The sequence below is a fragment of the Adiantum capillus-veneris genome, chromosome 30 (assembly GCF_014529385.1).
Source record: "Adiantum capillus-veneris isolate H3 chromosome 30, ASM1452938v2, whole genome shotgun sequence".
Lineage (NCBI taxonomy): Eukaryota > Viridiplantae > Streptophyta > Polypodiopsida > Polypodiales > Pteridaceae > Adiantum > Adiantum capillus-veneris.
This window is the reverse complement of record NC_140960.1, coordinates 67,217,684-67,243,642: the sequence shown is the minus strand read 5'-3', so window position 1 is coordinate 67,243,642 and position 25,959 is coordinate 67,217,684. Positions and strand designations below refer to the sequence as shown.

Sequence of the window (25,959 nt, the reverse complement as noted above, 5' to 3'; positions counted from 1 at the left end):
CTTGTAAAAGAACTTGACATGCCTGCTCATACACCCGTGTTTGGTTGTGGGTGCCAGAGTGCTGTCTATTTAGCAAAAAATGCCATGTTTCATGCGCGGTATCACTTCATACGTCAAGTATTGGAGGATGGTTTAGTCACCTTGACTAAGATCCATACACAGGATAACCCTGCAGATGTTCTCACCAAGAGTCTTGCTAAGGCTCAACATGAGCATTGCATACAGCTGGTGGGAGTTGATTAACTTAAAGGGGTCATTTATGCCTTTAAGTGGGAGGTTGCCGGGTTAAAGGCTTAAATAACCCCTTTTTGCACATTTTTAAACTTCGTCTAGGTTCACATTGAACCTCTAGGTTCACATTGAACCTGGACACATGTTTTTAAAGTCACTTATAATAAAAGTGGGAAAACCCAAAACTCACTTATTGAGTTTTTCCAAAAAACGTGAGCTCTCTCTCTCTCCCCCTGCTTCGATCTCTAGCGCTAGCTCTCTGCTGCTCTGTGCCTCCTACTTCTTGCCTCAATCCTGCAGTACATCGCGACGCACACCTACCGGTACCTTCTACTTTACGCTTTCAAAGTAGAGTCCCAAAATCTTTTAATCAAAAGCTTCTAACTCAAAAGCATTATTCCCGAAAGCTGGCCAGCGTGATTTGCGAAAATCCGTACTCTCAGCGTAAAACGTGGAGATCTGTACGGTGCTAGTCAGACTGTCAGCGCGTTCTGTGGATTTCCATACATTTTCACGCTAACAGTGTGTGTGTGTGTCCAGGGACCTGCCACGTCATCAGTTTGTGACATACCTCCCTCTTGAAAGAATTGTAAATGCCCTCGATTACGCCTGCAAAACAAATAGAGGCCATAAACTGTCTTAGTAGATACTGATTGTTAGAACCGACGTACTAGACACGACGCATCTAGCACTTGTACAAGACGAGTCACATCACCGGACATCATCGGACATCCCAGGACATCACTTGACATCACACGACAAATCATATACAAATTCATTCCAAATCTCAGACCATGACCAATCGGCAACGTATTTAGTAATCGCATCGAGATCCAGTCGGGACCTCACGGATGCCCGATTAACTAATCCTTATTGCAATCGTGTCTATAGAGATTTGTGACAATCAAATGCTGCAGTCATTTCGTCTTTCAGTCATCGGATCGGTACTCCACCTACGAGCCGACGCCCAAGTTGGGTATGGCAATTTCTTTCGAAAACCCGTCGGGGTAATTCAAGATTTTGGCAGGTGAGGAAAACCAAGTCCCGCAGTCTTTGGGGCCCTATGGGACTCTTGGGCACTGTTATGCCCCTAACGGGGTCTGCCAAGGATCCCTTGGATAAACTAACAAGGGTGCAAGTTCTAAAAGATTGAACGGACTCTCCATCCTCAAGGCGGTGTATAAGGTCTCAACTTGGGACTAAAATCAGTGACAAAAGCTTCACCTTGCAAGAGAAATGCTCGGCCACCTAGCTCGCTAAAGGGAAAAAAAAAGTTCCTGCACTCAAACAAGTTAAGTACAAATCAATCATTTTCATTTTTGGGAATTCCTGTTATAAAGTCATACAACAGAATTCTACTCAGCCCTTTAGTATCCCTGAAACCCAAAGGGGACATCAGTTGACAATGACTGTATTCAAAATCGAGGTAATCCGTTGACAAAAAAGCAGAGTGACTCCCCTCTTGTGCAAACCTGTTGCACTAGATTGACCCTCGTTGAAGTCTGGGTTCTATCGGAGTAGACTATGCTAAACCAAATGCTTCAAGGTAAAGTTCCGAAATCTGAGGAGTATCTGCTAGGTCCTCCTCCTCCATCCACCTTCACATCCAATGCAGGATAGTTCTTGAACTTAACCAAGAACCGCCTAATCACTTTACCTTTGATCTTTTGGTCCTTGTGTGCCAATATTTGTTCTGGAACGATTTCGGGTTGCTCATCTGGCTCCCCATCATCGGGCACATCGCCTTAAAAGGCTTCAATAGACTCACATGAAATGCATTGGGAATCTTCCAAGTATCGGGCTCCTTTAGTCTAAAGGAGACATCATTTATCTTTTCTTTTATCTGGAAAGGGCCATAATACCTCATGCTAAGCTTTGGAAAAAGCCACTCCTTTTCCTTTTTCTTTCTTAGGCGTGCCTTCTCAAAATGTAAGAGCACCCAATCATCTTTCTCTATTTTCAAATCGCGACGGTGTCGATCTACCGCCTTCTTGCGTCGTTTCTGAGATTTCGCTAAAGCCTCCCAGACCTTGGAAAATGCAATATCGAAGTCCCTCATGTACTGGTCGACTTCAAAAATTTTATCTTTCGTGATAAGGAAGGGTGGAACCTTCGGAGCACCTTCAATGATCTCAAATGGCGCCTTCCCCGTCGAAGAGTATATCGTGTTGTTGTAGGCAAATTTCACCAAGGGCGATTTTTTTTTCCATTGAGTCTTCTGATAAGAAACGTAAGACTTTAATAATTCCAGTACAACTGAATTTGCAATCTCAGATTGCCCATCTGTTTGTAGGTGGAAAGATGATGAGAATTACAACCGCGTGTCAATGTTCTCCCAAATAGCCCTCCAAAACAAATTCGTGAATGGGGGATCTCTATCGGAGACTATTGTCTCAAGCATGCCATGAAGTCTAAAAATCTGTGCAATGAACAATCTCATTAAATGATCCGGCTTGACTGTTTTCTTCAGTGGAATGAAATGAGCTTGCTTGCTAAATTTGTCAATGACAGTCGAAATGTCATCATGCCTACTCTGTGTCTTAGGGAGATCAGAAATGAAATCCATAGCAATACTTTCCCAGGGGCGGGTGGGAATGGGTAAAGACTGTAACAATCCCTGTGCCTTATGCCTGTCAAACTTGACCTTCTGGCATACTAAACAACTGCGTACAAAGTCGTCCACATCCTTCTTGAGTCTCGGCCAAAAGAAGTAACGCTCCACACCTTTCAAGGTGGTGTCAATGCCGCAGTGACCCGTAAAAGGTGGACAATGGCACTCAGTCAAAATATTTTCCCTCAACGGTTGTGTAACGCACAACATCGTTTTCTTTATCAAGTAGCCATCCCGTATGGAATATTCTGTTGCTACCTCCCCATTCTGTATTCGAGTGAATACATCCGAAAAATCCGGATCTAGGCGTACTGATCAACCTTGTCCTTGAAGCTTCTATAATGAATCGCGGAAATAGCCAAGACTAGCGGCTTCTGAGACAAAGCATCTGCCACCAAGTTCTTCTGTCCTTGAACATGGACAATGTGGAAGTGAAACTGTGACAAGATGTTAGCCCACAGCGTTTGCTTTTCCGAAAGCTGCTTCTGTGATAAGAAGTAGTGTAAACTTTGATGATCATCGAAGACCGTGAAGTCGGCTCCAAGTAGGTAATGTCGCCAATGAGTAAGAGTATGGATCACTGTCAAAAGCTCTTTCTCATAAATCTGTGCTGTCAATTCTGTCCTTGAAAACAATCAGCTTTCATAGGCAATCGCATGACCACCTTGCATCAAGACCGCTCCCAGACTACGACCACGAGCATCACAATATACTTCAAATGACTTTTGCAAATCCGGCAAAGTCAATACTGGTCCAATAGTCTATTTCTCTTTCAGTGCTTGAAAGGCAGTCACCTTGGCCACTGAGTAGTGCCGTTTGTTAAGAAATGCACAAGAACACCCGCCTTGAAGTAACGAGTGACTAGAACTGAAGCATGCAACTAGAGAAGGAACAACCTGTGAGCTGTATTTCTTGAAGGGTTGAATGGATACCTCCATGCTAATTTTTGCAGTTGTTCTTTGAAGGGGAGCTTTACAAACAGATTCTGAGAAGATCGAGGGGGAGTACTTGTAAGGTCCCCACGAGAAAGGGACTCCTTTATGTGTCAGAATGTGCAAAGAGGAAGCTACCTCTGCAAACTTTCGAATGAACCGTCTGTAGTAAGAACACAAACTCAAGAAGCTTCTAAATTCATGAACATTCTTCAAATCTGGCCAATGACATATAGTCTCAATCTTGGCCGGGTCCATTTGTACTCCTGTTGCTGAGACGATGTGTCCTTATGGTACCAAGGGACTCCTAGGAGGACGTCAACCTTCCAAAGCATTATGTAAAAGTCCTCGTGCCCTAAATACCCTTGACAATGCCAATCGAAGTTTGCCAATGACAGGTGTAATGGCTACGTCCCGTCTGGGTGCCGCTAGAACTACCTCTGCTGGTGGTCCCAGCATGTTGGGTGTAATCTCGAGACGCGCCATCAATTCAGGTGAAATGAAGTTGGCTTTGCTCCTCTATCAAAGAAAATCGGGGCTTCTTGCTCTTTCACTTTGCCCCAAGCGCGACAAAGTTCTGTGCTTTCATCAATTAGTCTTGGGTGAGTATCCATGCAATTTGGTACCAATCCTCCTTTCATCTTGCCTTTACTGCCACGTTCCTTTGCTGCTCTCGAACTCTTTGGCCTGTTGTAACAAACTCGGACATTCGAAGTTGAGATTCTACCGCCTTCACAACAGAGATTCACTTCAAAAATAGTTCACAATTCACAATTGATTCGACACGCCTTGGCAGAGTTCCATGCCTAGAGATATTGGCCCCAAAGACTGACACCCCTTTCGGTATTTCTTTTTGTATTAATCTGTGTTCAAAGTACAAGAGAGTGGGAGGGTTCTCACTCTCAGACTTTGCGTCCAGATGCTCTGAGAAGTGAGGGCCGTGCCTACTTATTTATTTGTTACAAGGGATGCCCAAAAATAGAGCCCCAAAAGCTGTCAATTTTTAAAAAGCCTTCTAAATAAAGCAAATGGCCCAAAAGCTGCCCCCAAATAGCAATCGTAAATCTGGGATTTTCGTACGCTTTGCCACGTCAGCAGGTCAACGCAAAAGCAGGGAATCTGTACAGCCTGTCCGCTTTTTGCGCCGCAGATCACGGAGCTGCCGTACAGCTGCCACGTGTCACTACCTCCACGTTTTTCGGGCTTGTTCAGCTAGTGTGTTCGGTTTGCTGTCCCACTTGGTAATGTGTGTCCAGGGCCATGCCATGTCACCAGTTTGTGACATACCCCCCTCTTGAAAGCATTATAATCGCCCTTGAGTACGCCTACAAAACAGACAGAGGCAATAAACTGTCTTAGCAGACATTGACTGCTAGTATCGACGCACTAGGAACAACACATCTAGCACATGTACCAATCGACAGTCACATCACAGGACATCACAAGACATCACTTGACATCACCGGACGTCACATTACAAATCACATTCAAAACTCATTCCAATCACAGACCATGATTAATCGGCAACGTATTTAGCAATCGCATCTAGATCCAGTCGGGACCTTACAGATGTCCGATTAACTAATCCTTATTGCAATCATGTCTATAGAGATTTTCACAAACTGCTGACGTGTTAGAGCTTAAAGAATGGAGCCAACTTATAGATGCTGGCCGAGGGGCCTAAACCCTAAGATGAACAAGTAGCAGAAGAAGAAGTAGTCCTACCAACTTATGGGGGCCCCGTTCGATGGGGTCCTGGTGACATAAAGGGATTAAAATAAAGTAGGACCCGCACACACACACAAAAATTGATGTGGCAGATTTTTGAAAATTGCACTCACATGATGACGTGGCAAGCTGTATGGATTTTCGCGTTTTGCACTGGTTGATGACGTGGCAGGCTGTACGGATTTCCGTAAATTGCGTTGGCAGCTTTTTGGCTTTGCTTTTGGACCAGAAGCTTTTGAGTTTTAAAGGCTTTTTATTGTAACTGCTTTTCAGGCCAAGGGCCTTTAAATATGAGGCTAGGGGAACGCGCTCGCTACTGTTACCCCCCCCTCCCCCCCCCCCCCCCCCTCGTTGCGCCATCGCCTCCCCCCGCCCCCCCCCGCTACCCCTGCGCTGCCTCCACCCTCGCCTATCCCTGCGCGTTGCCCCCCATCCCCCGCAGCTCCTGAACGTTGCCCCCCAGCCGCCCGCTGCCCCCCTCCTGGTTTCGCGCTGTCCCGCGGGCTGCGCGTTGCCTTCCCCCTCCCCCCCCCCCCCCCCCCCCCCCCCCCCCCCCCCCCCAATCCCGCTTGCGCTCCCACACATTATCCCGCACATTATCCGGCTGCTCCCCCCCCCCCCCCCCCCCCCCCCCCCCCCCCCCCCCCCCCCCCCCTCTCTCTCTCTCTGCACATTGGCTCGTGTAGCACTGTTCTTTTTGGGCAAGTGCTCGGCGCTCGTCTGCAGTCTCTCTCCACCGCTCGTTCATTTCGCCGCAGTAGTAGACACAGATGGAGGCTCCAGCTCCGCCTCAGAGGGACTTGCCCGACCCCGCTGAGCCCACCATTCAACTTGCTCTTTCGTCGACAGAGCAAGCGAGCCTTGCCGCAGAGGTAGAGCGATTGCAGGCGACTTCTGTCATGTGCAAGATTCTCGGCACCCGACCTAGCAGAGGAGAGCTGCGTGACCTTCTCCAGGCCCGCCTTCTCGCAGAGGTGGGCAAGATCTTGGACATGCAGATACTCGGACGAGGCTACTACCAGATCGAGTTTGAGACCTCTGAGATGGCGTCCAAGGTCATTGCCATGAGTCCATTGACCATCCGAGCAGTACGTGCCCACTTTTGACAGTGGAGACATGGTTTTGACCCTGCTTCGGATGTTCTAGAGGAGGCAGACATCCCCATCTCAGTCAGCGTTCCGGGTTTGCAGAGGGAGTACCTACCACTTTTTTCCAGGATCGGCTCAGCCATTGGGACCGTCCTGGAGACACCTCGCACGGCAGCCTCAGTAGCTGCCAAGGCGGCTGGCATTCCCTCAGTTCGCGTTTTGGTCAGAGACACTCACACGCTCCCAAAGGTTATTCTTCTGCCTCGGGTGAGTGGGGGTTGGTTTAGACAGAGTGTGGAGTATTCGGGCCTCCCGAACCAGTGCTTCATTTGTCAACAGATGGGCCATCTAGCGAAGGCCTGTCCACGGAGGAGGCCTCGACCTACACCACAGCCTCAGTCCCAGCCTGCAAGGGCTGGCCAGCAGATATAGACAGAGACAACGCATAGATGCAGAGCCACCCTCTGAGCCTGGGGCTCCAGCGGAGGAGGGATGGCAGCATGCGCGTGGTAGACGACGTCAGGGGCCACAGCGTCAGCCTGGCACTCAGAGTGGTCCTCAGGCGCCTACTCAGCAGCAGTGGGTTCCCACGGGAAATCGGTTTGATCCTCTTGAGCAGAATGAGGTCCCTGCTCGAGTCCCCTCCCCAGCTTCACCTTCGACACCCCCCTCCCCCCCAGATTTCCCTCCCTCCTCCTCATCCTCCCCCCCGCCTCCTGCTCCCGCCGCCTCTTCCTCTTGCCCCTCTATCTCTGCCGCTCCCTCCCGCCCCTCTTCTCCACCACTCCCCCCAGCTCCTTCTCCCCCCCCTCCCCCTCCTGCTTCAGTTCCACAGTCAACCCAGGGGGCAGGGCCTTCTCCGGCGGCTAGGAGATCTCTTGGCACCGCCTTTGCCACGAGTCGCTTAGCGAGAGTGGGACAGCCCTTCCTTCGACCCCCTATGCAGGTACAGACATCTTCCCTTGCAGCTGTCCCTCGTGGTCTGACGAGCATTGACATCCGGCGCTGATGGGACTTCTTCGACTACGGCTTCACTCGTTTTCTCGGCGACCCCTCAGCAGACCATGAGGCAGCTTGCTTCAGGGTCCATGTTCTGTTCCTTGCCGCTAGGGGGACAAAGGCCTTGGACTCAGCAGTTGGCTTCTCCTTACCCCTTTGCGGCAGAGACCAGACAGAGTGGACTCTCGACTCAGTGTTGGGATGGTTGCACACTCAGGTCCTAGAGTTCTCTCACCACATGGGAGAACTAGGAGTTACAGACATGCTCCAGACTTTGTGGCCATTGGCCAAGTTTGCAGTGACACATCCAGTTCAGCAGGATGTAGACACATTGTGGTTTACTTCTTTGTCGATACACAGTGCTTGCCATGCTATGTATACATTCATGAGGACTCCTGGACAGAGGAGGTGGCTTTACGTACGGCCCGTTCTGCTTGGGCTTGGGCCAGACACTCGATGCAGTCACGCCTATTTAGAGGACGCTCGGATGCGGATTACTCCCCATCCAAGCCAGCCTCGAAGATAGCCCGTCTAGCTGCTACGGCAACATCTGTTCTCTCTTGCTCCCCATGAGGATCGTCTCATGGAACGTGCAGGGACTAGGTGGGTCCCAGTTTCAGCGTCAGCGGGGCCGACTGCGTCAGGAGCTTCAGCGCTGCCTTGTGGGAGAAGAGATTGATCTCCTTATGCTTCAAGTGCACCATCTGTGTGAGAGCCGCATTAGACGTTGTGGTCAGCTCTTGCGTGGACGATATGATACTTTTTGGTCAGTTGCTTTTGGACCTGGAGGCATCCAGGGTGGGGTATGTATGACTATTGCGGACTCTTTGCAACAGGCCATTGTGGGCAGAGGGATTATTGTGCCAGGCAGGGCTTAGTGGATTACTATGCAGGTTCAGGGTGACCTAGTGGGTTTCCTGAACATCTATGCGTCCAATGTGGCGAGTGCTCGTACAGAGTTTTGGTCTCAGATAGTTGAGTCTGTGTCGCCAGTAGAACATTGGTGCATAGGAGGGGACTTCAACATGTTGGAGGACCCTTTTGACAGGATTGGTGGCAGCCATGCTACAGTGCATGGAGTTGAGCTGGCAGCTTGGGAGAGGTTTTGTATGACTGAGGGTTTCGGATGTTTGGCAGCACTCTGGTTTTGTGAGGCCCTCAGACAGCCTTGCCTTCTCTCGGTCGGACTGCAGAGTGGGAGGAGTGAATCTATCGCGGATAGATCGCTTCTACACCAGTGACCATTTCAGTGACTTGGGCGGGACAGTGGGCATTTTGGCAGGGACCTCCTTCTCGGACCATGCACCAGTGATCCTCACAGTAGCAGACAGGTAGAGGAGTGGGAGCACGATGCTTCGCATCCCAGAGAGAGTCTTGTTGGACTCGGCACTCAGAGAGTGGGTAGAGGCTCTTTGGACAGAGAGCTTGGACAGGCAGGAGTCTCCTGCTGACAGAGTGGCCTCAGGCCTAGCCCAAATTAGCCGCTTTTTTCTCGAGGAGTCTCTGGCTCGCCGGAATGCCGCGAGAGAGGAGGAGCAGCATCTCAGACGGGGCATTGCTTCGCTACAGAGGATGCAGGAGCAGCATCCAGACAGTCCTTGGTTGGAGGAGCAGTTACAGCAGGCTCGACAGGAGCTTGCTAGTACAGAGGAGAGACGGCATGAGTTTGCTTTTCACTGACAAGCATCTCAGTGGACTCAGGTGGGCGATAGAGTGACTTGTGCTTTCTTTGAGGCAGTGGGACCTCGACACTCGCATGCCAAGGTCAGTCAGTTGAGGAGGCTAGACGGGTCAGTTGCTTCTGAGCCCGAGGATATGCGTGCAGTTGCTACTGACTTTTATCGTGAGTTACTGTCTGCAGAGCCCCAATCAGAGTGTCAGGATGCATGCAGGGAGCAGGTTTGGGCACAGATGCCTTGTCTTGTGACTGAGGAGATGCGTCAGAGGCTTGAGCTGCCACTTCAGCTTGAGGAGCTGCACACAGCTCTTAGGGCTCTCCCCCGTGGTAGCTGTCCAGGTGAGGATGGGTTGACTCCCAGTTTTTTCTTGGAGTATTGGGACCTGCTTGGCCCAGATCTCTGTAGTGCTTCATTTTGCACATAGGAGTGATGCCTGACAACATGAGTGAGGGCCTGATCTACCTCATTCCCAAGGAGGGTGGCTCCTTGGATGAGATTCGACAGTGGTGCCCCATCACCATCCTCAACTCAGCCTACAAAATTCTTGCCAAGGCTCTGAGTTTGAGGATTCAGCCACTTCTAGAGAGCCTTATACATGGGACTCAGACAAGTTTTGTCAAGGAACGCAGTATCCTTGACAACATGGGAGGCTTCTGTCCTGGCACGACTCCGTGGTGAGGACCTCGTGATTCTTCTTCTCGACTTTGAGAAGGCATATGACAGAGTTGATTGGGACTTTCTAGAGGGCACTCTACGTAGGATGGGCTTCTCAGATGCTTGGATCAGAGGGGTGTCAGCTTTATATAGACAGGCTCATAGTCAGGTACTTTTGGCAGGAGGTAGAGGTGATCGCTTCATGTTTACACGCTCGGTCAGATAGGGCTGTCCTCTTGCTCCCTTCCTCTTTCTGTTCTATGCGGAGGCGACGAGCAGGTTTTTGGTGTCGCAGTAGGTTGGTCTACAGGGCTTAGCACTTCCTATTCGGGGAGATGAGCTTTTGGACGCTGAGTTTGCCGACGACTCAGCCTTGTACTTAGATGGCTAGGAGGCCAACCTTCACAGGTGTGAGCAGGCTCTGGAGACATTCTGTTGTGCATCGAGCGCACTGATCAATTGGAGAAAGACAGTGGCTTTCTCGGTTGGTAGTGCTCCTGTGCCCGATTGGATGCCAGGAGAGGGTTTTAGGTGGATTCCCCCAGGGACTACAGTTTGCTACTTGGGCTGTCAGGTGGGTTTGGACTTGTCTCCCGAGCAGCAGATTGCTCCCCTTCTCCTGTCTATTAGGAGAAAGTTGTTACATTGGAGCTCAACACGACTTTCTTTGGCTGGCAGAGTAGTAGTTGCCAACCAGGTGTTGTTGGCGACTATTTGGTACATCACTTCCTGCTGGATCTTCTCGAGTTCTTGTATCAGCCAGGTAGAGAGGCTGATCAGGAACTTCCTTTGGTCAAGACGTGACACTCAGATAGCCCGAGCCAAAGTGGCTTGGCAGGTCATCACTCTTCCTTGTTCACAGGGAGGGCTTGGGATCATTGATCCAGCACAGCAGAGTAGAGCCCTTCTTGGGAAGTTCATTGTTAGAGGACTTCTTCCAGGTGAGGAGCCTTGGAAGGAGTTCTTGCTACAGCAACTTCGTGCTAGGGTGCCTCAGGCAGGAGGCCCTTGGCAACCTTTGACCAGATGGATCTTCACAGAGATGCGCAGAGTTGGTTTGAGCAGGAGACTGGAGGACCGCTTCGCTGTGAGCTTGCTTCAATCTTGGGAGCTCTTGCGGCGTGGCTTGGAGCAGAGATAGCCTACGTGCACGGAGGAGCGCCTACGGCAGTCCCTCGTCTGGAACCCCATGGTTAGCACTCAGAGAGGCCACTTGGTTGGCAGTCGGCCTCATGTTTCCTGGGGTCCCATGGCAGCGGGTCCAGCGCGCTCTTTAGGTGACTGGCTAGAGTTCATAGGTTTGTTAGAGGAGGTGCAGGGTCTTCAGCTACAGGGCATGAGAGGGGTGCAGAGCATGTGCCAGGACATCTCAGAGTCAGTTCCAGCTGAGTGGCTCACGCCTCTCGAGCCAGTAGCACCCCGGTGGATGGGAGCCTTCACACGACTGGAGGTTCTCATCTCAATCAGGGCTTACTCAGAGAGTGTTCCATCCCTTTTCTTCGAGCTCCAGGGTGGGGGACGCCTTCAGCGAGTTTCAGTAGAGGCCCCGCAGGTGGCAGAGTGATGTTTTCAGAGGATTCGAGTAGTGGGCATTTGCGGGAGGACTTGTGTCATAGATCCCGACCCAACAGCTCTTGAGACTGGACACTGGAGGCTGCGGGCTTGGGAGTGTTGTCCACTGGCACGAGTACAATGGAATCCTGGTGAGTGGCTATGGAGGGATCCCTTCTCTTCTGCAGACCACCCAGGAGTCCCGTTCTTTCAGTACACTGTTCGTCTGGGACGTCATATACTAGCAGCACAGAGAAAGGCCCGACCCAACAGCTCTTGAGACTGGACACTGGAGGCTGCGGGCTTGGGAGTGTTGTCCACTGGCACGAGTACAATGGAATCCTGGTGAGTGGCTATGGAGGGATCCCTTCTCTTCTGCAGACCACCCAGGAGTCCCGTTCTTTCAGTACACTGTTCGTCTGGGACGTCATATACTAGCAGCACAGAGAAAGGCCCGCCCCGCTGCAGCACCTCATTGGTAGGAGGAGGGTCTCACAACTGAGTTCTTGGCAGCATTTTGGGAGAGGTTGTGGGACTCCAGACAGCCGAGGCGAGTCACCTTGTTTCAGTGGCTGGTCGCATACAGAGCTACAGCAGTTGGGAGCTTGCTAGTGCATAGTGGTCTCTCGGTCGCATGTGCAGCTTGTGACCATTTTGTGGAGAGTCAGCGTCACTGTCTGTGGGACTGTCCCTTGGCCCAACAGGTGTGGCTACGAGTTCTTCGGCTGATGCCTGCTCTCTCCACGGCTCGACAGTACACTTGGGGAGCAGCGGCTTGGTTCACCCTCACGGGCCCGACACTTCAGTTTGAGCTATCCTCCACCAGCAGGATGATAGTGATGTAAGAGGGGCGGCCTACACTTCAGCTTGCTACAAAGCTTACTCCACAGGAGTGGTGCTGCGAGAGAGAGAGAGGAGTGTTGGGAGCTCATCAGTGGCCTGACACTTTGGTTCATCTGGCGGGCCCGTTGTTTCCGCATCTTTGAGGCTCGCCCTGTGTCACCAGCAGAGAGTGTACGCGATTTTTGGCTAGAGCTGATCCACACTCTCAGAGGACAGCTCGAGGGACTACAGGGCAGCTCTGACCGCATGCGGGAGCGCAGAGAGGCTTTCCTACGACTCTGGCGTCCTGGGCCCTTCTACACCATGGTCCAGGGTGTACTATGATGGCACTACCGAACACCTGTGTGGCTTTTCCCTCCTCCCATTTCTTGATTTAGCCCCATTGTACATATGTTGGTTTTTTCATTGGGAGAGTCTCCCACCATGGTTGTTGTAGCCCTCTCTTGAAGAGGTGGTTGTAGCCCTATGGGCAGTTTCAGTTACTAATAGAAGGATCTTTTTCTTGAAAAAAAAAAAAAGAGGCTAGGGCTCATTCTCTGGCATGCTTCTTGGAGAAGGTGCAGAGTCTAGAGTACCGGCTTGTACTGTGTTGATGCAATATAAATAAATACCAAAAGGGGCGCCAAGGTTTGGGGCCAATACTCTCTGGGGTGGAATTTAGCCACTCCGTGTCGCGCGTCATCTCTCTCTTTCAGTTCAGTTGTTATTGAAGTGCTAAAAGTTTGTTCAGTCTGTTCTTTTCTATTGGCACGTGGTGTCTGTCTTGTGACAGTCGTATCAGAGCATCAGGCGTGTGCTTTTCTGAAAGCATACCGGTCCTACAAAAGAGCAGACAGAGCTATTGATGGAATTTTATTTGAGAGATCTATTAGCCACTTCCACCCTTACTTCATCGCGCATCGGGCGCGCTCCCGTCTTCACTGCTCATGTCTTACAGGGCATAAGCCAATTAAGATCACTTGCAAGAGAAGGATCCATATTTGTTTCAAGTCACTGTTTTTCTCACAAGCAGTGCCATGTAGATGTTGATATCTGCAGCTACCAAGTAGCATACTCCAAGTACTTGGCAAGCTTTCAAGAAAAAAAAAAATTTTCCCGAAGTTATATGGTTTTTGACATCTTCCTTCGGAGTGCAACTTTTGGCAGAGTGGGATATCCTGAAATGCTTGCCATGGAAACCCTAGCAGATTATAACTTGAAATTTCTTAACATCTCTCAGTAGATGTCTCTTCACGAGCAGATGACCTTGGAGGTCCAGTGTGATTGCTATCTCGGGACTACCATCGCCGCCAAAGAAACACTGTCTGTCCAAGAGCTGATGGACCATGCTGTGCTCGGCTACGACCTTATAGAATGAACATAACCCTAATTTTTGGTGCAAGTTCCGGGATGGAAAGTCAATCGACTTTTCGAGCTCGATTGATGTCGAGATTGCTTTTTAAGTTTGAAATCTGTTTGAGAACTTGTTTAGTGATCCTGTTTGGAATTTGTTTGAAATGGATGGTATCTGTTTTGGACTTGTCTTGGTGTCAATTTGAATTGTTTGACTCTAGTTTTAATACTGGTTTCAATGATTGGTGATTTTACTCCTGGGTGGAGTAGTAAGAAATCATGTTTGAGAATGCTTGTTCATACTCATGGCCCGGACCCATGTGGTTATTTGCGGGGGAGTATTGAATGATTGAAAAGTGTTGTTTTTTTTACTCATGGCCTAGACCCTTGTGGTTATTTACGAGGGGAGTATTGTTGTTGTGACTTCTGGCCCGGACCTGGATGGTTATGCGGGAGGAGTATTAAGAAGTCTGAGCAGTGGTTACTCTCAACACCTCCAAACGACGCAGGTTGCGGTGTAGGGGGGCGTTTGGTTGTAAAAGGCCTCTATATCTCTTGGCCCGGACCTTTTTAAGTTATGCGGGAGGAGTGATGAGGGAGTCGTTGAATATCTCTCGGCCCGAACCTTGTTAGGTTATGCGGGAGGAGTGTTCATCGGCGGCTTTATGTTTCTATGTCTTGTAACATGCATTTGTGTTGCATTGTGATGTGCCAGCTACTGTATATTCTTAATTGGATGAGATTGCCTGGGTATGTAATTTTTTAGTGCATCAGGACACCCGTGGAAGATCAGTACGGTATGGGTGTGATGACTAATTTTACTACGCCGGAATAGAGTTCCGATCTGGATGAAAGGAGAAGCTAACTCCTAACAGTTCAGAGACCATCGTGCCCACTCTGTGTCTTTGGGAGATCAAAAATGAAATCCATAGCACTACTTTCCCAAGGGCGGGTGGGAATGGGTAAAGGCTGTAACAATCCCTGTGCTTTGTGCCTGCCAAATTTGATCTTCTGGCATACCAAGCAACTGCGTACAAAATTGTCCACGTCCTTCTTGAGTCTCGACCAAAAGAAGTATCTCTGCACACCTTTCAAGGTGGTATCAATGCCGTGGTGACCCGTAAATGGTGGACAGTGGCATTCGGTTAGAACCTTTTCCCTCAACGGCTGTGTAAAGCACAACATCGTTTTCTTCATCAAGTAGCCATCCCGAATGGAATATCCTGCTGCTACTACCTCCCCATTCTGTATTCGACCGAATCCCGAATGGAATATCCTGCTGCTACTACCTCCCCATTCTGTATTCGATCGAATACATATGCAAAATCTGGATTTGTGGCGTACTGATCGACCATATCCTGGAAGCTTCTATGATGTATCGCGGAAATAGCCAAGACCAACGGTTTCCGGGACAAAGCATCTGCCACCAAGTTCTTCTGTCCCTGCACATAGACAATGTGGAAGTGAAACTGTGACAAGATGTTTGCCCACCGCATCTGCTTTTCTGATAGCTGCTTCTGTGACAAGAAGTAGCGTAAACTCTGATGATCTGTGAAGACCGTAAAATAAGCTCCGAGTAGGCAATGTCGCCACTGAGTAAGAGCATGGATAATTGCCAAAAGCTCTTTCTCATATATTTGTGCTGTCAATTCTGGCCTTGAAAACAATCCGCTCTCATAGGCAATGACATGGCCATCTTGCATTAAGACTGCACCAAGACTACGACCACAAGCATCACAATATACTTTGAATGACTTCTGCAAATCCGGCAAAGTCAAAACTGGTCCTGTAGTCAGTTTCTCTTTCAATGTCTGAAAGGCAATCACCTCTGTGGGTCCCCACGAGAAGGGGACTCCTTTCTGTGTCAACAAATGCAAAGGGGAAGCAACCTCTGCAAACTTTCTAATGAACCGCCGGTAGTAAGAACATAAGCCCAAGAAGCTTCAAACTTCATGGACATTCTTCAAGTCGGGTCAATCACGTGTAGTCTCAATCTTGGCCAGGTCCATCTGCACTCTTGCTGCTGAGACGATGTTTCCCAAAAAGTGTCTCTGGTAGGAAAAATTCACTCTTCTTTGCATTTATCACCAACTTGTGATCTCGTAATGCCTGAAAGACTTGTAACAGATGTTCCCTATGTTCTGCCTCATCCTTGGAGAAGACAATAATGTCATCAAAGAAAGTGCCAACAAAAGATCTGTACTCTCTGAAAATCCTATCCATCATTCGGTTAAAGGTCGCTGGAGCATTGTAAGGCCAAAAGGCATCACCAAAAATTCAAATAAACAGAAAGTCGTCTGAAAAGCTGTCTTGTAGACATCTCCCGACGCGATTCGGATCTGATGATATCCGCTCTTCAAATCGATCTTGCCAGAACAGGAGGATCCCTGTAGTCGGTCTAGAATATCATCGATCCTAGGAATCAGAAATCTGTTCTTGATGGTGATTTTGTTGAGAGCTCTATAATCAATGCACATTCTCCAAGATCCGTCTTTCTTCAAAACCAACAACACCAGAGAGCAGTAAGGTGAAGTACTCGGCTGGATAAGACCCTTTCCCAAGAGGTCTCTAACTCAAAAGCATTATTCCCAAAAGCTAGCTAGTGTGATTTGCGGAAATCCGTATTGTTAGCGTAAGACACGGGGAGAGGTACGGTGCCACGTCAGCCAGCCAACACGTTTTGCTGGTTTCCGTACATTGCCATGTCAGCATGTCGGTGTGTTTTTCGAGTTGCTGCCACGTCAACAGTGTGTGTGTGTGTGTGTTCGAGGGACCTGCCACGTCACCAGTTTGTGACAAGCAGTGTATAGAAAGCCCCAAGGGCTCTTGCTTTTGGGATCAGATGCTTTTAGAACCTAGTGCTTTTCATGTAACTCCTTTTGGATAGGGCCAGGGCCTTGAAATACGTGTTGTGGGCTCTCTCTCTGGCATTCTACCGCGTGGAGAAGCACAACAGAGCCACAATTGTTGTCATGTGCGCACTTCACTTGCGCCACGTGGACTACAGTCTTAGCATCAATCGTAGTCTAGCATAGGACCTAGCCTTGCACCCTTGTGAGCCTCTAGCAGAAGGTGCATGTCCAGGCCGGTCGTAGTTGCATACCCTCTCTTGCACAATTAAGTCACTTAACCATATAGGCATATGAACAATCACTTAAAGTCATTTTGTAATAACTTTGACATGACATTTATTGAAAGTAGGTAGGGAAATTGGCTAAAGGACCTTTAAAAAAAACCCTCTAAGCAATAGTAGAAGAGCCTCTCAGCAGTACCAACGCTTGGGCAGCCATCAGCCAACGTTATCTCCAGTAGCCATCAGCGTTTTCAGCCCTACGATCGCCATCAGATTTCAGCCCTCAGCGTTTTCAGTATAGCCTCACTGCGGCTGAAGTCATTGCTGCATTACCTTCAGCGTTTTCAGTTTTCAGCCCATCACCATCCCCGGCGATAGCAGATCAGCCCACAGCCTCGTCGTCGTCGTCGTCGCAAGCATCTCCCGCAGTACCCATTAGTACCTGAGCAGCACCGCCGTGCAAGTACCCCTCGGCGTCGTCCTCGTCAATGTAGTACCCTAGCATCTAGCACCCCTTGCGTTTTGGCTTGGCTCCTACATAGCCTAGCGTAGGGATCATCAGGACCTCCATGTCCTTTAAACCCAAGTACCCGCAACACCAAGCACCAACAGTACAAAGTACCCCGCCATACCAAGCACCAAGTACCCGCAGTACCCAGTCCTTAGCCTCGCAGTATCAAGCGTCTATGGAGTATCCTTCAACACCTCATCAATACCGAGCATCAATAGCATCAAGTACCCATTAGCATCTCAACATCTCAGCATTTAGCATCATTGTATCAACATTCTGCAAGTAATAAAGCAAGTACTTGCTCAGGCAATAGAGCAAGGGGGCCCTTGAGGGTGGTTGGGACTCGAGATGCTGTGCCGTCTCTTTCTCTCTCTCTCTTTGCGTCTCTCTCTTTCATCAGTTCAGTTCAGTTCAGTTCTTTCAAGTAAAGTAAAGCAACCTTGTGTTTGTGTGCGGAGTACTAGATCCGAGCTAAATCCTTAAACACTTCCGCCGTACGTGACATTGGTATTAGAGCTTTGTGCGTGCTTCGGCTTGGCGAACCAAGGGTAATACGTAAAGCAACCTTGTGTTTGTGTGCAGAGTACTAGATCCGAGCTAAATCCTTACACTTCTGCTGCACCTGACAATTGTACCCTGTCGAAGTAATATAAAGAAATACCGAAAGGGGCGTCATCGTTTTGGGCCATTGCAGTCTAGGAGTGCAACTTCGCCACTCGGTGTCTCATGTGGATTCTCTCTATCTTTTGGTTCAGTTACTTGAAGTGCTAAATGTTTGTCTCAATCTGTTCTTTTTGGTTGGCACCACGTGGTGCCCGTCTCGTTACGTTATAAAGCCTCTGATTTTTTTTTTTTTTTTGAGCTAAGTGTGTTATATTATGGTTTGGTTGTACCACTGTACCTTGACTGATATCTTGTGAGTTTTGTCAGTAAATTGACTTTCAAAACTGTGACATTAATAACATGTGGGTGGGTCCATTGATGCTTGCAATATCCGTCACGTCTAACGAAATGTTTGAAATGTTTTGCTTGTTTGGATGGATGCAGGTATCAGGACTCCCATTCTCTGGTTTTGGAGTTTTTTGCTGCTAAAAGATGGACCGCGATGATATTTCACCTCTATTACTATGACATTATACTGTCGATCGTCTTTTTATCTGCCATCTATTCTTGTACAAAACCCATAAGAAACTGAGGATTCGTACTACTCTCTTGATTTCAAAGAGCCCATAAGTCTTTTGAACATTGCTAACGTTCTGTTGTGACAGTTCTAGTATGTTTAATACGAAAACACGCGCGCACGCATGCACACACGCACATATACTTGTGCCCACAGGCACGCATGCACACACACGCACATATACTTGTGCCCACAGGCACATAAGAGCAGAAATAATGACCTAGTAGGAACAATCCCAAGAGGCCACAAATTTTCGTGAGTCTTAAGCTCAAGACATGGTACTCAAGAGGGAGAGATTTATGTTAGATCGAACGATGTTAAGAATACGGACGGGTCTTATGAAATGATAAGTTAGACTCACAAATTTTCGTGAGTCTTAAGCTCAAGACATGGTACTTAAGAGGGAGAGATTTATGTTAGATCGAACGGCGTTAAGAATACGGACGGGTCTTATGAAATGATAAGTTAGCCATGTTGGGTCCAATGTTAGCCTAGAGTAGTTAATCACTCCTGTGAGCCATGACAATGGCAACAAAAACTCACGTTCTATAGTGTTTTGCCTGTGTTGCAGGCCCAGCCCTTCAAGTACGCCTGTGAGACAGCCTACTGCTCAACTCACCATATTTTACTCAGGAACAGTGAATGTGTATGATGATGTGCCAGCCGACAAGGTATCGTGTTGATCTATGCTTGCTAGCGTCCTTTGTGAAAAGAGCGCGCTAATAGTCTTTTTCCACCAATAAGGTTGCACAGATTACAAAAGGGACCTTACGATTGTTAACTCCTTGAAACAAATTCATTGTGGTGGCCTTGTTTAAATTGCAGGCAAATGCTATTATGCTGCTAGCAGGGACAGGAAATTCTTTGTCCATGAAGCAACCCGATGAAGGCAATAAAGATTTTTCTCCGACGATGTTGAAGTCTCCGTCCCCAACACCTCTGCACATGGGTGCTGCTGCGGCAGTGGGGGGAACCGCTGGTGCGAGTGCAGCCTCCGCAAGTATTGGCAAGGCAATGGGGTTCAGTGTGCCCCCTGCATCAAATGTAACCAACAACCCATTAACGCCCACCATTTCCTCACCTCAAACACCTTTACCTTCTCCTTCGTTTACAATGGAGCCCAAACCTCAGGCTGCACTAAAGAGGCCACATGCGGGAATCGGTAAGCTCAGGGGATTCCGTACTGGATTGAAAACTGGTAGAACATGACGAGCTTCTGTTCTTATTAAATTGGCTAGATTATGCTCTATTTTTTGGTATTCTAGAAGGTCTTTAAGCTTCTGTTCTCATTAAATTGTTAGAGTATGCTCTAATTGGTAAGCTCAAGAGTTTCCTTAATTGAAAACTGTCAGAACATGACAAGCTTCTGTTCTGATTAAATTGGTTATATTATGCTCTATTTTTTGGTATTCTGAAAGGCCTTTAAGCTTCTGTTCTCATTAAATGGTTAGATTATACTCTATTTTGGGCGGTCTAAAAGGTCTTAGTTTCCTTTTGCCAAAGGTCGTCTAAAAAACAAAGCTCGTCTATTGTTTAATAATGTTTTCTGTGTGGCTCACCTTTCATCTTTCTTCTCTTTTTGCAGTCTACTTGTCTTTTGTTCATTACTCATCTGTGTTTTTTATAAAGTCAAAAGATATTATTAGTATGTATCTTTTGTGTTTGTTTCTTTTACATTTTTATTTCCTTTTTAGAAGGCCTTCATGAAATCTCACCTTGTTTTTTCGCATTTACAGAGCTTCCACATGCAAGAAAAGCTTCATTGGCTCGCTTTTTGGAGAAGAGAAAGGACAGGTGAGGAAAAGGAGAATGTTTAAATGCATTCTAATGTTGTGGTTTATTTTTTGTGTATACAGTTCTACTGGTTGCATGGTTTAGTGCTAGTATGAGCTTGTGAATGTTTTAATGTATCGAGCATTCTTTTGACGGTCTATAGCAAGCCTTCGTAAAGAAGGGAGATAGGCATACGTTTGAATATTTTCTTTTCTTAAAAAGTGAAAACTACCAAAATACCTCTGAAATTTTTGGATGTTCCCAAAATAACCCCCAAGTTTTAAAAATTCTCAAAAAATATCTAAAATGTTAGCTCTAAGATCTTTTATTGAGAGGGAAGCAGTCTTCTTATACAGAGTTGCAAAGAAAAATGTATTTGGAGATGTTTGCAATTTTAACAAGGATTTTTGAAAAAAAAGGGCATTTTGGAAATTTTTGACAAGATATGGGGAGTAATTAGGGAATTTTGGAGATGTTAGTACCCAGTTCTACACCCACTATTGGGCACTGACGACGTTAGTGGGGATGTCGTGGTATTTAGTCAATACTATGCATGATGGAGCTGATGGTTATATTGTCTTGTGGGTGACTACCATGGGTCTGTACCTTGCACTTTCCTCGTAAGGGTGAATCTGGGCCTATCCTGGATTCATCTAGGTATATTTTTTAGTCGTATAGCGGACATGCAGACTTCACATTGTGAAGTTTTCGTCCGAGTTACGACCAGTTGATATTGTGCTAATTCTTTCAATCTTTTGCGGTGCGTATGCCCTATCAACTACCTCATTTTTGTGCTAATTTTTTCGATTTAATGCTTCTTTTAGTGCTAGGCTTCATTATGGCTGAGTCTGCCCTTGATCTCCGGAGTCATGACAGAAACTCAGTACGTTGAACTTTGTGTTGATGTATGCTCATGTGTGTGTGTGTGTGTGTGTGTGTGTTGTGTGTTGTGTTTGGGAGCATATGTTAGTACCCAGTTCTACACCCACTATTGGGCACTGACGATGTTAGTGGGGATGTCGTGGTATTTAGTCAATACTATGCATGACGGAGCTGATGGTTATATTGTCTTGTGGGTGACTACCATGGGTCTGTACCTTGCACTTTCCTTTTAAGGGTGAATCTGGGCCTATCCTGGAATCATCTAGGTATATTTCCTGAAATTCCAAGAGTATTTGGGTAATTTTCCCTTTTTTTTAATTACTAGACCTACCTTTGGGTGTGAAGCATTGAATTTTTGAAATCTCTTTGGTTTTAGTGTGTTGATGGGCCCTTCTTTTCAGACCCTCGTATGACTTCCTTTTCATTTTATTGTTTTGAAAGGCCGACGCAGCAAATACCCTGTTTTTGGCTTTTTTAAAACAAGCCTTAGAGAAGAAGTGAGTTAGGTATACATTTTGATATTATTGGCCGGCCCAAGAAGGCCTTAGAGAACAAGGGATCAAGGAGTGCATTCATAGGATTTTGATCCCATGATGTGAAGTATTCACGCAATGTGAAATTTTCCTTGATATTTTATTTTGCGAAAGAGTCCTTTCATTTAAGGACCTTTATAAAGGTCCATTTTATTAAATTGTTTTATTATGTCTTATGCTTATTAGACCCACGCCTATGAAAGCATTAAAATATTCTTTTGTTTTAGTTTGTCAGAGGATCCCTTTATTTTATTGTTTTTATTTTACTTCCTTTTCATTGTATTTTGATTTAAAATGCGAATGTGTGTCTTTCACCTTGTTGTTTAAGTGAGGCGGGTTGTAACATATAAGGCATTCGTGATTATGTGTGTATAATGGACAATTAAAACAGCAAAAAGAAAACATGCGATTGTAAGTGCTCATTTGAGCCTACTCTCCATAACTCTCATCCTCCCTTAACTTTGGCAAGACCTCGTGACTCTTCACCTTGGTATTATTTTGTATATCGACCGGACCTACCTTTTTATGTGAAATGGAAAGCATTGAATTTTTTGTTTGTTTCTAGTTTGTCAAAATGTCCCTTACATGACTTCCTTTCCATTTTATTGTTTTGGAGAGCCAACGTGAACCTTCACCTTGTTTTTTAATGGCGCAGGGTACAAGTGAAGCAGCAGCATACAGAGGCAACCGCTCAAAATGAAGAAAAGTTCGAGACGAGCAGAGAAGAGAGGCCCCCTAGTCCTAAGAAGCCTTACTTGGCAAGCTTGGCTTCACCAACAATCAAACAATAAAATAATTAAGAGCTTGTGCAATGGTTTCCGTCTTTTGGTAAACATCCATTTCCTTTTACGTCATCTACCCTACTGCTGATACAATCATGTGGATTCGTGCTGCCTAATGCGAGCTTAGGCAGACACAATCCTTTACAAAACACAAAAACAAAAGATTGTATCAATATATCCAAGTGTCTGAAGGTTTGTGATGCCTTTTTCTTTAATTATGCCGAATGCAACGTGTATATATGATACGTTGACACAGGTTTTGTTAGAAGACTTCTGTTTTGCTAATGGAGATATTCACTCTATATGATGTCTTTTTTTTTTTTTTTTTGGTGCTTCAGGTACTTACGTTGAAAAAATGTATTATTTGTGGGATTGTTTCTTGCTTGTGGAGACATTAGGTAACCACATAGCAAAGCTCATCTCCGAGGACGTCAGCCATTGAAGGATGTGCACCTATTGATACATGTGTACGCACACACGCCCGCGTGCGTGTGCCGGCGCACATAGATTATTATTGCCCACGGAGGTCAAATATGACCTATTGGACCAGAGATACGTGTGGTGTACTATGTGTGGGGCTGATGAGTGACTTGATGCTCAAAGATCATGGTGACGAGGGGGAATGGAGAGTCCACATTGTGGATGGGAGAGGAAAGTATGTAGGTCTAGGTCATGGCTGAAAATGTGAGGGAAGCAAGTTCTGATGTGAGCAAAACTTACTTGAGACTCCAACTTGTGAGCATGGTGTGCATAGTCGATGGGGCTTTTTGCCGTTGCTCCAATGTCCATTCTCACATTGAAGATTGAGAGCGAAACTGAATGGTTGCGATAGTGCGTATCATGGACGAGGGGATAGGCTCAAGCATGAGAGAGAGAGAGAGAGAGAGAGAGAGAGAGAGAGAGAGAGAATGGTACATGACGACGATAGCATGATTTGAGCCTTATTATTTCGTTTCAGAGTATGTAAGGATTAAATTAGTCTAATTAATGTTACTATGCATAACTCACTTGCAATTGTTTGTTAGGACGAGCATCCAACGTCTCAAGCACTTCCAATCAGCCCTCAAAGTTGGAGGGTGACTACCTTTCATTTTGTAGGCCATAAAGAAACTCCCCTTTTCTCTCTGCATACAAACTATCTTCCAAAGTTCGTACTATAGGGTAGCAATCTAGCCTTTCTCTAGAAGGGTAAACCCCCTCGGAAGGGTGTTGTATACAGCCTTCTAATTTATGGCTGCCTCCAATCCAAGAACTATAACCTATCCATTCAGTCACTTGCTATTCTGTGTATGTCTCCTTGACAATTTTGTCTAGTTCATGTCTTCTTCCAATTGTCCATTATACTCAATAGAAAGAGTCATCTAGTTTTATATTAATTTGTGCGGAGTTGTCTGCTAGTAATGAGACTTGTTAACAATCATTTGGAATTGGTATAGTTTAGCAATCAAATTTTTAGTGGCACCAAGTACTAGAGGATTACAATACCTTACTATTAAACACACATCCGTAGGAGGTACTAGTTGGGGAAAATTTGGTAAAATGGTCATTAGTTGTAGGAAGTTGGGAAACATTCGAAAGTGAAAGGGTGAGTGGACGTAATTTTAGAAAAAACATTGCATTGCAATATCGTGTGGTAGTCTGCATGGAGATATTTTTAATAAAGGCAATGCATGGGGATTTTTTCAAGCGCATGGTGGCCTGCAACATGAAGTTTGCAGCGCTAAAAACTGTAGGGTCGAAGGCATTGCATGGGGGCTTGCAGCGCTTGAACATGCACCGCCTGCTTAGGTTTGACAAGTATTACCCATCGTCATCTTGGATAACACCTTTCCAAGGTCGCGGTATGCCGTTCAAGAAGAATAGAGCGCCACGGCAATGCATGATTTTTCCATGCACAACTACATACTAGGATGTTATTGACATATTTGTGCTTGATGAAGCTTACACAAACGTGCAACCTCCAATTGATTAGTTCCCGAGATGATGGCAAAAAACCCACAGGTGCATTCATTCTCTTCTTCAATTGTTTGTAGTGAATCTCCTGCTTTAGTTGATAACCTATTTCATTTTCACTTGCCCATTTGCAATGACCACGTAAATTACCCGACTACTCAAAAGTTTTCCTCCTCGACGCCACAATACATGCCTGTCAAAGCTTGGATGGGAACCTACAGGCACGGAAGGCAAAGAAACCATTGTGCTGCAAGGCAATGAAGACGAAAAAGACGGAGCCTTAGGTGCATATTTCATCCCTGTTGTTACTAGGAGAGGGATTATTGCTTTTGCTAGTTAGAATGATGTACATAATACGTTATAAACTCCTCTTGAAATGTATTGTCTTGTTTTTTTGCTTCTTGCTCTAATGCTGGCACGCTAATGCTCTTGACAAAGTCAACACCTCCTAAAATATTTGTATTATGAACACAACAACAAGATAGCTAAGCTTGCGAATTGCATTGTCTTATATACGATGTGTCATTAGGAGAGACATGGACTCAATTTTGGGCCCTCTAATAAGTGGCACATCATCTTAGAGAGAGAAAATAAACATAGGCTACAAAATGGCCAAATTTTCAAGTCGGCTCATTTTATTTCTTTTTCCATTATACTAAAAAAAACTATGATCTTTGAGACCTTCATCGTGCTATGGTATTTGTTTTGGATGCACGTAAATAAGGAAGATATTTAATTAGATCTTCCATTTCTTAAAAATTTGAAAGTAGAATAATACTCATGATCATGATTGTGGAGAAGTCAAGAGACAAAAGGGCCTCCCATAGATTTTTCCTCTTTCTTCTCTCCATCCACCATTCATCACAAGTAGAAACAATGTTTTTGTAGATGACATTAATTTCAATATAGGGACTTCAATCAATACTCACCCTGCATAGCCTTTAAACAACCACATGAAAGGTGCCATCTTCATGTGCATATTGACTAAACAAACAAACAAGCCCTTGAAGTAACACAACAAGACTTTTCGGTCACCTCACAAGGAGAGAGAACAAAGGAGCAATAATGCGGAGCATCACTTGACTTGTGGTAGATGGGACAATATGTCGGAGGGATCTGTTTTGAAAATGCACCACCTCCATTTTTCAATAGTACTCATCTGCTACATGTCATCGGTAACTGTGGACAAGATTTATCTGGTTATACTTGGCAATTTGAGATAAGAGTTAAGAATGTAGAGTAATGAAAGGATATTGTACAAAAAGAGAAGATGAATATGTATACATCAAACAAGCTGTATGCACAAGAGCTTATGGCAAATAAACAAACATTTGAAGATTTAGAGGAGAAGGTTTATTAGTTGAGAACAAAGGAGAATACTAGGTCTAAAGAGACTTGGCAATAGAGCTGTTGTGAGGTGCCTTCTCAAATCTATGTTTTCCTATATTAACATAGTGATGTGCAATTTAAGTGATCAGAGAACGATCTTTCCTATAAAAGCAATTCAATTATTTGAGGTAAGCTAAGAGAATTATGATGTAGTTTTGAAATTTGTTTTGAAACTTGATGATACAAGATTCTAAAGAATGAGGGTCACTATCATACTCACGAGCCATGCAATGGA

General features: G+C 46.3%; 1 protein-coding gene across 3 annotated transcripts in view; it reads left to right on the top strand.

Annotated features, from left to right (window-relative positions):
• The window catches only part of LOC147418133 (uncharacterized), a 38,174-nt gene extending 15,490 nt beyond the window's left edge, over window positions 1-22,684 (top strand). For all 3 annotated transcript variants that reach the window (XM_086506700.1, XM_086506699.1, XM_086506698.1), the window contains exons 5-8: window positions 18,984-19,083; window positions 19,238-19,574; window positions 20,149-20,206; window positions 22,256-22,684. In XM_086506700.1, the coding sequence (XP_086362826.1) occupies window positions 18,984-19,083; window positions 19,238-19,574; window positions 20,149-20,206; window positions 22,256-22,391 (631 nt within the window). In that variant the 3' untranslated portion in view covers window positions 22,392-22,684. The remainder of the gene's footprint in view (window positions 1-18,983; window positions 19,084-19,237; window positions 19,575-20,148; window positions 20,207-22,255) is intronic.
• The last annotated feature ends 3,275 nt before the right edge of the window (window positions 22,685-25,959 follow it).